Raw genomic sequence first — 13,362 nt, forward strand, 5'->3', positions numbered from 1 at the left:
GTCTTAGTGACAGGAAAGACTCTAACTAGTAATGGCTGTATTTTATGCTGTTGCTCCAATTTAGGTGACAGTAAGGCATAAGTTTTTATTTAACTCCATTCTCTAAGATCTTCTTAAAATTGGAGGGGGGGAGGAGGAGGAGGACGAGGATATTGGGCATCCTGCTCTATAACCCTCTAACTTACTCCTTCAGACAGGTTCTCTCATTGAATCTGGAGCTAGGCTAGTAGCCAACCAGCCCCAGAAATCCCTCTCCTAATTCCAGATGCCCTCGCTTTATTTATCACAGGGCTGCTGGGTATTTGAACTCACATTTGCATATCAAGTGCTTCTGTCTGCTGAACCATTTCTGAAGTCCCTAAAATCTGCAGTTATTTGAGGAACAAAATAATAGAGACTGTCACATAAATTACTGGTGTCCTGAAAAATCTAAGGTATCTCTACTTCCTTGACATGTCATATAATCTTGAGTGATATAAAGTTTTACACAGATGAGGAAACATGATGAGCATAAAGATGTAATATGTGGGGCTGGAGAGATGGCTCAGTGGTTAAGAGCACTGACTGCTCATCTAGAAGACTCGAGTTCAATTCCCAGCACCCACATGGTGGCTCACAACTATCTCTAACTCCACTTTCAGAGGATATGGCACTCTCCCACAGACAAACATGCAGGCAAAACATCAATAGATATCAAATAAATAAATCTTAAAATGCAGTACGTGTAACTATTTTAAATTTATGTTCTCTCTCTCTCTCTCTCCTCTCTCTCTCTCTCTCTCTCTCTCTCTCTCTCTCTCTTTCTCTCTCTCTCTCTCTCTCTCTCTCCCTTGTTTATTTTTGGGGAGTGGTGGTGGGAGGATAAGAGTCTCACTATGTAACTCTGGCTGTCCTGAAACAGCTATATAGATGTGATAAGGCTGGCCTCAAACTCACAGAAGTTGGCCTGTCTCTGTCTTCCTGGAGCTGAGATTAAAGTTCTGAACTATGATGCCCTACCCTGTGGAACAGTTTTTAAAGGAAGAATTAGGGTTAAAAATTCAACAGTAAATCTAAGTGCTTCAGTAATCATAATAAATTTAAGTATCTTTTTTTAAAAAAGATTTATTTACTTACTTTTTTTTTTTAAAGATTTATTTATGTATGTATGTAACTACACTGTAGCTGTCTTCCAACACTCCAGAAGAGGGCGTCAGATCTCATTAAGGATGGTTGTGAGCCACCATGTGATTGCTGGGATTTGAACTCAGGACCTTTGGAAGAGCAGTCAGTGCTCTTAACCGCTGAGCCATCTCTCCAGCCTCCTAAATTTAAGTATCTTATTTGACTCCTGTCAAAGTAACACAGTTTAGAACAAGGTCAAAAAATTCTAAATCAAACTATACAATATTTTTGAGACATATGCTTAAAACAATGGAACACAAAAAAGTAGAAACATAAGCATATTTACGCACAAAATAAAAATGATAAAAATGGAAAGAGAAGGGAATAACCCAGAGCCATCGTCAAAGAGCAGAACACACTCTCACAGATTTAAATATATCAGGTAAAAGCCAATATGATCATAGATGATTTTAATATTGCTCAAGGAACAGATAAAATAAAAAGCAATATATATATTTTTTTCAAAAAAATGAAGAAATAACACCAGTATAAAAAAGAACAACAAAAAAAAAGAGATACTGTAATTTATTTTTAAATTATAAAATAATTTAAAAGATATTCCTGTAGGCCTATGAGATGCCTCAGTTGGGTAACGATGCTTGCTGCTGATCGCGACCGTCTGCTGATCGCGACCGTCTGAGTTTGGTCCCCAGGACTCATGTGGTGGAAGGTGAGAAGCAACTCCCACAAGATGTCCTCTGACCTCTGTATATGTGCTCTGTAGCATGTATATACAAACATACAGACAGACAGACAGGCAGGCAGGCAGGCAGGCAGACAGGCACACATACACACATTAAAAAATTATAGAGTAATTTTAAAAAAGAAATTCTTCCAGATAGTTTGATAACTATTCCAACTGCATAGAAATTCATTGAAATGCCTATACTCTGGGTCTGGTTAATTTCGCTATATGATTACTTTTTGGGTGTGTTGGCAAGTTCTTTATAATAAACAAAAACAATAGCAAAAATTAACCTGTCTGGCGAAGCCAGAATGGGGTTGGAAGAAACAGTACTGTAAGTCCCTAGGATTGGGGTGAGGGGTGGCGGAGCACATAGGTCCATTTCACATAAGTCCATTCTCCTGAGCTCTTCTTCCACTCCTTAAACAGACTGTCACTACCCAACACAGAGCTGTGAGACACAGGATTAAGCAACTTAGTTACGATGAGGTAAAATGTAAAACTCAACCCCTTAGTTGTACAGGCTCCTTTTTACTTGTTCAATAACCACTATAGTTACAAGATTTGGAACAGTGTAAATACTAGAAAAATTCCCATAACGGCAGAAAACTTCTCTGGCAATGACAAGAGCTACAGGGGCAGCTGACATGCTGGTTCCACTAAATGTAGACAGGCAGTCTTTAAGTGGATGACTTATACCCCTCTTAGACGGCTAAGAGCTTCTGGAAAACCTCGTGTTGGTAAATGTGGCCCCATCAACTCCCTAGCTTCACTACGCACAGTCAGGCATTCATGGAGGCCATTCACATGTATGCTGGCCACACTGGCCAAGGCATTCATGGAGGCCATTCACGTGTATGCTGGCCACACTGGCCGACTTTGGCCAAGGAGGTCTTATCATTACTTTGGTGCATTGATTTCCTATCCCACTGCAGATGAGCCTTGAACATTGTCTTCTGGGCCTTGCTGGAACCCATTGTCCCTGGGGGTTGTCAGAGACTCCTGTGTGAGTCACACTGCAGCTCCTGGGAGGGACTTCACTAGAGGAAGGCTTTTGCTCTCTGGTGGGGGAGTCTTCTCAATCAGAAAGAGAGGGTCTGGAGGAATTAGGGAGTTCTGAGCATCTCAGGATCTTTCTTCTCCTCCCACCAGAGCACCCTGGACTTGACAGTAGAGACTGGAAGGTCGAACACTTACCTGAATCTGCTGTGTTTACCCCATATAACATGCCATAGTTCTTTACCTCATCTGCCCTACAAGGAGTGAGCAATTCCTTTGAGAGCAGCATACATTTATTTCCACCCTCTGCTCATCTTCTGAGTTGTATGTTAAGGCTTTCTCGTCTCCTTGCCCTATGTACTGTCTTGGATTGCATTTCCCAGTGTGACTCTCTGCGTTAATAAAGATGCTCTGTGTCTATGCTGTGTTGTAACATGATGTTCACATGAACATTTGATTGGCACTACAGTAACTGAATTTTATATTTATTTCACATTTAAGTTAATGTAATTTTTTTTTTATTTACTTGAGTGTGAAAGTCAGAGGGCAGCTGTCAGGAGTTACTCCTTGCCTTTTTCTGTGGGCCCTGGAGACTGAACTGCAGCTATCGCGTTTGTATAGTCAGTTCTTTATCCACTTGGTCACCTCACCAGCTCTAAATAAATGTTCTAGGTCAGCACACAAAGTAATGGGTTTCATTGTGACAATTTTATATGTAAGTATTACTGTACCTTGTTCTAATTCATCCCCCTCCCTCACACATTTTATTTGATTTTAGTTAATTAGTTTTAATGTAAATAGTCACAGTTAGTGTCTACCCATGTTGGATAGCACAACTGTTGAACACCAGAAGCTGACCCGACTGGTTCTTATCACTGTTACTGCATCATCAAATTGCCAGGGTCATTTCCTCCCCTCAGCCTAGTCCTCTCATTTACAGTTCAACCAAGCATTGCATTCCAGGGAGAACTGTGGTGCCACTATGTGCTAAAAGTTAAAAGTCTCATTTTTCCCTGAGAAGGAGATTATACTTGTATTTCTCAAATACAGGAGGAATTATAGTGGCTAGTTTTATGTCAACTTGAGACAAGCTTAGAGTCATCAGAGAGGAGAGAGCCTTAATTGAGAAAATGCCTCTGTAGGATCTGGCTGGAGGGCATTTTATCAATTAGTAATTCATGGAGGAAGGCCCAGTCCATTGTGGGTGGTGCCATCCCTGGGCTGATGGTCCTGGGTTCTATAAGAAAGCAGGCTGAGTAAGCCATGTTGAGCAAGCCTCCAGGAGAGAGACAGGAAGCAACACTCCTCCATGCCTTCTGTGTCAACTCCTGCCTCCAGGTTCTTACCCTGCTTGAGTTCCTGTTCTGACTTCCTTTGAAGATGAACAGTGATGTGGAATCATAAGCTGAATAAACCCTTTTCTCCCCAAGTTCCCTTGGTCATGGAGTTTCATCATAGCGCTAGTAACCTTGATTAAGACAAGGGACCTTGTTCTAGAATTTCATCTTGAGGATCACTTCTGAAGCCACTCTTGATGTGTACTGTCATCCACTGGTCCAGAATTCCATGCTCCAATGAGGCAATAGTATTAAATATGTTAACTAGAGAACCATGTAAGGCATGCTGGCCTGGATGCTCAAAGCACTCAAGGGTTAGCCATGGTGATGATGGTCACCATTGTGGTCAATAGTAGAAGAGCTATTAACCACATCTACCTGATGTCCAGGGAAATGGGTAGCCCAAACTATTAGAGCTGGCCTCCTGTACATGATACCGTCAGCCTACCGTGAACCAGTAGGGAGGGGCTCCAGGAAGACTGCATTTCATCAGAGTTCTGGCCATTCCTCTCATTAGCAAACCCAAGCTGAAGCACAGAGTGAAGGTTGTCACCACTGTTCATAAGCACTGCCTCTTGAGGTACAGAGGATAGAGAGGGTTCTAGAATAGTAAGCAAGATAACCTACACCTGTGGGTCCCTAAGTAAGCCTTGGTCACAGAGCCAGTTTTCCTCTCATTGCAACAATTTCCCATTGAAACAAAATGACTTCCAAACACTGATGAAGATGGTGGTACATTTGGCAACCCAAGCCACCAAAGACAGATAGACTAAAAGATGGTTCTGAAATGACATCACAGCACTACAACCTCTTTCTGGCAACCTCCTTCCTTCCTTCCTTCCTTCCTTCCTTCCTTCCTTTCTTCCTTCCTTCCTTCCTTCCTTCCTTTCTTCCTTCCTTCCTCTTTTCCTCCCTCTTTCTTTCTTTTCCTTCCTTCCTTCCTTTCTTTCTTTCTTTCTTTTTTAGATAGGGTTTCTCTATGTAGCCCCGGCTGTCCCTGAATTTACTCTGCATTCCAGGCTGGCCTCAAACTCTCAGATCTGCCTGTCTCTACCTCCCAAGTGCTGCAATTAAAGGCATGTGCCACTGTAGCCCAGCTGCTTCTGGCAACTACCCTAACCTGTGTCTTCTCTCATTAATAACTTGGGCCAGTGAGATACTCTTTAGGCTCTGGGTGGACAGGAGTGTGTCATTACAGTTAATAAACTCATTTGAAATTAATTCTGAGGATTCCCTCCCCATTTTATCACCTAATGGAATCAGACAAATGGCACCGGCTATGCCTGGGGTATTCAGATATATGGGGGACTTTCAGATGAGGGAGGCAGGTCTGACAGGGTGGAGAACCTCCATGGATTTCTGTGGTGTCTGGCCAATCTGCTAATCATTCACCACGTCTAGCTTCCTGCTCGGGTTCCGTGGGTAGTGTCTGGTTTGGTATGAGTGATTCCTATCTTCAAAGTCCTAAGACCAGGATGCTCATGTTTGGATGAACAGCACACAGCCTTGATGTTAAGCCAATATGCAGAACTAAATGTCACAAAGGGATCGTTCTGTGGGGTTACTTGCTCTGCATACGTGCTGCTCCCAACCTTGAACTTCTGGTGTCGCACTGAATGCTCTGTTCTCCTCCTCCGACTGCTGACACTCCCATCCCAGCTTCCAGGAAGCTGGGAGATTAAAGTGGTGGTCAAGAGATGGATGATATCTACATGCACCCTCACATTTACGGTGTCCCTAGACCTACAGCCCTGAGGCACAAGAAGCGCCATTGCTAACGGGAAAATACTACCACTCCTGGTTACAGTGCGAACCAGGTAGAACCGCGATGCTCCCAAGCATGCTCTGGCTGTCTGCTCATGGAAAACAGTGGAGCCACAGATGTGGCCACGTTTACCCAAGGCAGCTCAGTATTTCCCAGAGCAAAGACAACAAGTAAAGAGACTACCAGGGAACTCTCCTCTCTGGCGCTCTGTCATCACATACCTTTGTATTTCTGTCTGGATGCACTTTCTGTAGGTTTTGTTTGTTCCCCCGACTCTTTTTTTTTTTTTTGGCTATTACAATCATGAGGTTTTCTTACTATCTTTTCATTGGCTAAAAAAGAAAACTTGCAAGAAGTGATAAACACTCCATTTCATTCTCTCTCCATATGGCTTTCCTTTTCTTTTTTAAAAGTTTTTAATTATTTTTATTTTTTTACAATCCAGTCATTAACCCCCTCCTGGTCCACCCTCCCACAGTTCCTCATCCCATTCCTCCTCCCCACTGTCTTCAAGAAAAAAACATATTGTTTTTCTTATGGATATTACTTAGCTAGGCATGTGGTATACACCTTTAACTCCAGCTAACTCAGAAGAAAAGGCAGGTAAATGTGTGTGAGTTGGAAGGTGGAGGCAGCCTGGTTTACCCAGTGAGTTCTAGGCTAGCCGGAACAGTGAGATCCTGCTATAAAACAAAACAAAATCACTCTTTCTCACTAGAGAGCACATGTCAAAACTCTTACCCTTCTATAGTAAAGAAACAGAACCTTTAAGAAGATAAGAAAAGAGATGCAGTCTGCTATTTAGGAGAAACTGGAACTGGAACCCGATCTTTTAATTTCTAGCCATTTGTTTATTTTTTATTTTGTAGTCCTGCCTTCCTAAAGCTGGACTCCTTCAACAAAAGGCTAAGACTGCAGCTGCTTTTCTTTTCATTGTACGTTTGCTTGTGCACTTGTTTGATTTTTCTAGAAGATTGCATATCAGTTTTGCACTAGCCTAGGTGAGCTAACTGCTCTAGCAAAGTGACAATTTCCACTGCTCAACGATGCCAACAAAACCTTTCATTCCCACATGTTTTCCGGGTGCTTCACTGCTATGACAAACACCAGGATAAACCATTTAAAGGAGAAAATACAGCCAGGCAGTGGTGGCACACGCCTTTAATCTCAGCACTTGGGAGGCAGAGGCAGGTGGATTTCTGAGTTCAAGGCCAGCCTGGTCTACAGAGTGAATTCCAGGACAGCCAAGGCTAACAGAGAAACCCTGTCTCAAAAAACAAATAAAAAACAAACAAACAAAAAAACAAAACAAAAAAAAAAAGAAAAGAAAAGAAAAGAAAAGAAAAGAAAAAAGAAAATACTTCCTGTGGATCACAGTTTCCCAGGTTTCTGCCTAAGTTTAGCTTGACAGAGGCAAGGCAGAGTACGTTTCCATGGGAATGGTGGTAGAAAAAAAGTTGCTCACTTCATACCTCAAGAAGGAAATGGGAACAACAGTAAGGGACCAGAGATCAGACAGCCGCTGAAAGATCAGCCCCAGGGCTCCACCCTACCCAGTCTCCTACCAACAGTCTATCTATATTTAAAATCCACCAGTGAACTAAATCATTGATTAGGTCAGAGTGCTCATGACCTAATTGTCACTGGAAATGTCATCACATGTGTGGTGAGATAGCTCAGCAGGGGAGGATATGTGTACTAAGCCCAAGAGCCTGAGTTTAATCCCTAGAATCCACATGGTGGGAGGAGAGAATTGACTCCTGTAAGTTGTCCTCTGACCTCCACATGTATGTCATGACACTCATGTATCCACACATGGACACACAAACTATATTAGAAATCTTACCACACCCAAACCCACAGATTTCACTGGTTTCCTAGGAATCTCTCAGTTCAATTTAATTGACAATCAAAATTAACCACCACATTATAGATAGCACAAAATGTTCCTACTGATGATGATCCATCCTCAAAAGCATAGAACTCTATTAATGTTGCTGTTGTCGTTATTACTATTAGTAGTATTAGTATTACTATTAGTTTTATAGACAGAGTTTGACTATGTAGTCCTGATTTGGCTCGAACTCAACTTTGCTCATCAGACTGGCCTTGAACTCATAGAGATCCACTGCTTACATCTCCCAACCACTATGCTGAGCTCAACATTTAACTCTTAAGTAAGATGAGATACTCCCGTATAAAGTAAAAAGAAAGTGCCGTGAAATGTGAGGGAGGACTTCATGGATGAGACCAATGATACAGATCACTCACATTCACGTTTTATTGGCAGGAATTCAGTTGAGAAGAAACTTGTGACTGCAAAGGGGAAAGGGATGTAGTCAGTGGGTATGCAAAGGAAAAGAAATCCTGGGGGTTCTGTAAGATGATCTATTAGAATTCAGTGGCTCTCAACCTTCCCAGTGCTGTGACCTCTAATACATGCTGTGGTGATCCCTCCATAAAATTATTTTTGGTTGCTACTTCCAACTGTAATTTTGGTACTGTTAGAAACCACAATGTCAATATTTTTGGAGATGGAGGTTTGCCAAAGGCATCAAGAGCCACTGGCTGTGAATCACTGCACTGCTAAAAAAGACACTTGCTGCCAACCCTGTCTGAGCTCAGTCCCTGGGACAGATGTGGAAGGAGGTTGCAAGATACCCTCTCAGTCTCACATATGCATCATAGCGTGTGGGAATAGCTCCCAACCCAACGTATTTAAGTAAGGGGCTGGGGAGATGTCCCAGTCCCTTCTAGAGTACCCAAGCATGATTCCTAACAGCCATCTGTAACTCCAGCTCCAGGGGATCCAATGTCTCTGGGTTCTGTGGACAGATACCTCCACTCATATGCACATACATTCAGAAAACACACATACCTACATGTAATTTAAAACAATAAAAATGCACTTTTTAAGAAAAAAATAAATCTTGTAACTTGACAGTCTACACCATACTTGAGTGGGAAAAGAAAGAAAAGAAACTCAAGGATATAGCAGAATCAAGAAGGCGAGTTCCTCTGTAGAGCAATCTTAAAACTCTCTTATGGTGTTATCACATTCAAATGTACTTTTACCAGTGAAAAAGATGGCCTGATCTTCTGGGTATCAAAAGCCTGTATTTCCCGGATATAATATTTTCACTTTCCCTATGGGGGTGTGGATGCTCCTGGATCTGAGAGGATAGAGTCAAACCTTATGCATCTAAGGCTTCATTTATAGAGATGCTGTATGGAATGCTATCTTATTCAGCCCTAAAAAAGATGGAAAACTTGTCATCTTTAACAATGTAGATGAAACCAGAATGCCCTGTGCTAATTCAAACAGGCATGACAAAGGCAAATACTGTATTATCTCATTTACAAGGAGAGTCTTTTAAAAAGTTGAATTTACAGAAACAGAGAACAAATGACAGTTTCCAGGGGCAGTGGGAAGGGTTCAGAAACAGGGAGATGTTGGTCAAGCAGCAGACTTTCAATAATGGGGGATGGGTAAGTTTTAGAGCTCAAATGGACAACACAGCACATACATAATATTATATCATGCATTTGAAATTTGCTGAGCATAGATGTAAGTGTCTAGCTTTGAGCAAATGTGGCTATATGAAATGATGAACAGGTTAATTATTTTGACTATAGTAACCATGCCATAAAGGAGTGTGTGTGTGTGTGTGTGTGTGTGTGTGTGTGTGTGTGTGTGTACAAACACACAAATATGCATGGTGGCACATGCCTGCTGCCTTAGCACTTAGGAGGTAGAAGCAGTGGGCTCAGGAGTTTGAGTCCAGCCTGAGGCTATCTCAAGAACAAAACAAAAAGTATGAAGACTCTTGGCTTAGCTGAAACCTTATGCATGCATTTGGCTGACATCTAGTGCCCAGAGCTGTGTGTATTAGACATATAACAGTTATAACTAAAGAGAGAATAAAGTTGAGGTGCTAATTCACATTAAAATAGAAGCATCTGAGCTGACCAGATGTATATGTCTCAAGATATGTACATCGCATTTTCCATTCTGTCACAGTGCTCCAAACCTCATCTCGGAATATGCCTTTGTAAGTTCATCTATTATCTAGCTGAGCAACACTGAGGGGCTGGTGAGCAGCTTTCTTGCTGGCCCTTAAGCTTCCTGTTGCAAAAGAAGGAAGATGCCAAGTAGGAGCTCAGGAGGAGCTTTACGTTTGTGACCCCCAACCCAGCTCTTTTCTGGCTGTGGTGGTGTGTAGTGGAGAGACTAAGACAGGGAAACCATGAGTTAAAGGCTAGTCTGGGCTACACAGCAAGGCCCAGGTCAAACAAGAACTATAACTATTTGTCTTCAATATAAGGGCCAACCAGTGAGGAGTCTTAAGGGATGCACACAGACTGAGTTAACCAGTCCTCTCACAGATGCTCTCCATACTCAGGCACCTCTATCCAGCTCCAAGAACTAACCAGGCTCAGGAGAAATCCAGCCATGAGGGTCAGGGTTGAGCAGAGGCTGCAACAGAGCTAATGAGAGCACACAATCCCACAGGTGCGCTCTCAGAAACATTCACGCCCCCTCCTTTGGCAACAATTGGTCAGTTCACCATGGACTAGAAGGGAACGAGATGATGAGATGCCCCTCACTCAAGGTGTAGGGCTCCTGTCTGGAACTTTCTGTTCTGTGGGAGACAGAAGTGGGCAGAAGGAGATGATAAAAATAGGTAGACATTATCTCTGTACACACAACCAACACTTGATGGGCCCACGAGAGGAGGGCCGAGAAATCTTGAGTTTTGTTCTTTACTTTTTATTCAAATAGACCTATAGCTTCATGGGGAATGGAAAGTTTGGCGGCCATTTCTACCCAGGCTTATACATTTTCTTTTATGGACTGTACCAGGCAACACTCGTCTCCAAGGCTGTGATTGCCAGTGACTCTCCTGTGCATGTGTCCTACCTTCCTAAGAAGAATAAGAGATGTTCCAAGCTGAAAGTTTCTTATAGAGGATGGCTGAAGATAGTGACTGGCTCCCTCTTAGCATTTTATGTGGTCTTCTGTCTTGATGATGGAATGGTGTTGATTAACAAAGAGATGCCTCCAAGGTTTATGTACCCTCAAGAGTGGCAGCACCTCACCATGTTCATCCTCCTTGCCCTTGATGGTTATGTAGATGTCATGAGCAAGAACGTGCTGAGGCAGAGGTGCGTGCTCCTAGAAAGAGGTGCCACTGTGCTGGGCTTCTACATGCTGCTGCTGCTGCTGCTGTCTCACGTTCAGGTCTCCTCAAAGGTGGAGCTGCAGGTTCACTCTCTCCTCATCTTGGTGGTGTTCCTGCTGATGCTGGTGATGACGGCAGAGCTGTGGGCTCCTGAGATGTTTCACCTCTGGGTGATAGAGACCTTCCTGTTCCTGATAATGGGCTCATGGCTGATGCACATAGGCTTCATTCTCTTTAGACCGGTCTCTGGCTTCCCATGGAAGGATGATGACATCAGTGACATCATGTTTGTCACCACCTTTTTCTGCTGGCATGTGATGATCAACGCCTTATGCATGTTGGGAATCTATGGCATCTCTTCCTTTTGGCACCATTGTTACAGTCCCAGCTTGAGGCTGATGGGATCCAAGGAAGCGCTGTACCACAAGAGTTCTTTAGGAACCTTCTACAAGCTGCTGCAGGAGGCAGAGCAGCAGGACAAAGATGACCAGGCTCCTTTCCTTTTAAAGAGCTGTGACGGGGCTGGAGAGATGGCTGAGAGGTTAAGAGCACTGACTACTCTTCCAAAGGTCCTGAGTTCAAATCCCAGCAACCACATGGTGGCTCACAACCATCCGTAATGAGATCTGATGCCCTCTTCTGGTGTGTCTGAAGACAGTGACAGTGTACTCATATAAATAAATAAACCTTGGGGGAGGTGAAGAAAAAGAGGAAGAGAGAGAAGGGAAGAAGAAGGAGGCAGAGGAGGAGGAAGAGGAGTTGTTTTAGGGTCAGCAAGTTGTCTCAGTAAGTAGAGCTGCTTAAGTTCAATCCCCGAATCCTTCAAGGTAGAAGAAGAAAAATGACCTCTGACAGCTATCTTCTGACCACCACTGCATGAACAACACATACACACACACAGCACATACACCACAGAAACACTCAAGATACACACACACACATACACATACATACACACACACACACACACACACACACAAAATGAAAAAAAAAAAAGAGCTGTGACAGGGCCTAGAATACCTGGGCATACACACCACTCCATCTTCCTCCTGTGAGCTCTCCTGGGCACTTGTAATGTACCCTTTGTTCCTTGGTGAAGGTAATGGCCCTAGAGGATGGTAGTTAGTCCCAACTATTACGCCTGTCATTGACCCTATAACTGTTGAGGACATAAAAGGATGACCCTGAAAAGTTACATAGCCTACCTAGGTTATGCTAGTCAGGAGGAGGGAGTGAGGATAAGGAGTATTGAGAAGAGTGGGCTACAAGAACTATCCACAGTGGGAAGATCATGGCAGGGAACCTCTGAAAAGAGGGGGAGGGTTCAGCAGGAATTCCAGCTCTGATGCGGCTCTGAGTTAGCCAAGGAATATGACAGTGTTGGGTGTCCCTATTGGCCAACTGAAGTGGAGATGGCTCTGTGGAGACAGCATGACATATAGTACAATTCACTACTCCATTTGGATGCAATTACAAGAATCCCACATGTGTATAATTTAATGTGGGTAGATTAACATCGCTTCAAAAACAAGTAATTAAAATTTTCAGATCTCATTGAAAGTTTCCACAATCCAAAATTTCATGAACCCCTACCATACTTCTTATTTTTAACACCTAATCAGACCAAAGCAAAGTGCTTAGTGGTATGTTCACTACAAGCTATATATATATATATGTGTGTGTGTGTGTATGTATATAACATATATAATATATATAGTATTTCACTATGCTTTACTTGTGTGTGAGTTTTTTTCCAACAACCAAACCTGTTGTCAGTCACATTTTTATCACAGCTATTTTATACTGTCCTACATAGAATAGTATACTATTCTATACTAGAATCAATTTCTCCATAGTGTTATGGTCACAATGGACCCTTCCTCCAAATTCACATACTCCCTTGATCTGTGTCCCCTAGCACCTCTCCTACATTTGTGTCACATGCTGCAGACACATTCTTCCTTGTCTCTCTGGGAAGGTTTTGTCTCATCACCTAAAATGTAACCCCTTAAAAGTAAATAACATAGTGTAGCTTATTTACCTAATTTCTTTTGCATGTTTCAGAGTCATATGATAGTACCTGCTAGGAGAATGCTTTGGATGGAAGAAGGAACAAGAGAGAGGTAGCAGGAGAGGTGGGGCGTGGTGAGGGGTAATTATAAGCAAAGTACAACGGCATTTCTATATGAAACTTTATACTGTAACCGTTATTTTCTATGCCAACTAAAA

The 13,362-nt window shown here is 42.7% G+C and overlaps 1 protein-coding gene across 1 annotated transcript; it reads left to right on the forward strand.

The window, feature by feature from the left end:
- Window positions 1-10,745: 10,745 nt before the first annotated feature.
- LOC116101490 (transmembrane epididymal protein 1A-like) lies at window positions 10,746-11,741 on the forward strand (the record flags this gene model as incomplete). Its single annotated transcript, XM_031385021.1, has 1 exon — window positions 10,746-11,741. A coding segment is annotated over exon 1 (996 nt), but the record flags the coding sequence as incomplete, so codon positions are not given.
- Between the last annotated feature and the right edge of the window lie 1,621 nt (window positions 11,742-13,362).

This window comes from Mastomys coucha, unplaced genomic scaffold (assembly GCF_008632895.1).
Source record: "Mastomys coucha isolate ucsf_1 unplaced genomic scaffold, UCSF_Mcou_1 pScaffold1, whole genome shotgun sequence".
Classification (NCBI taxonomy): domain Eukaryota; kingdom Metazoa; phylum Chordata; class Mammalia; order Rodentia; family Muridae; genus Mastomys; species Mastomys coucha.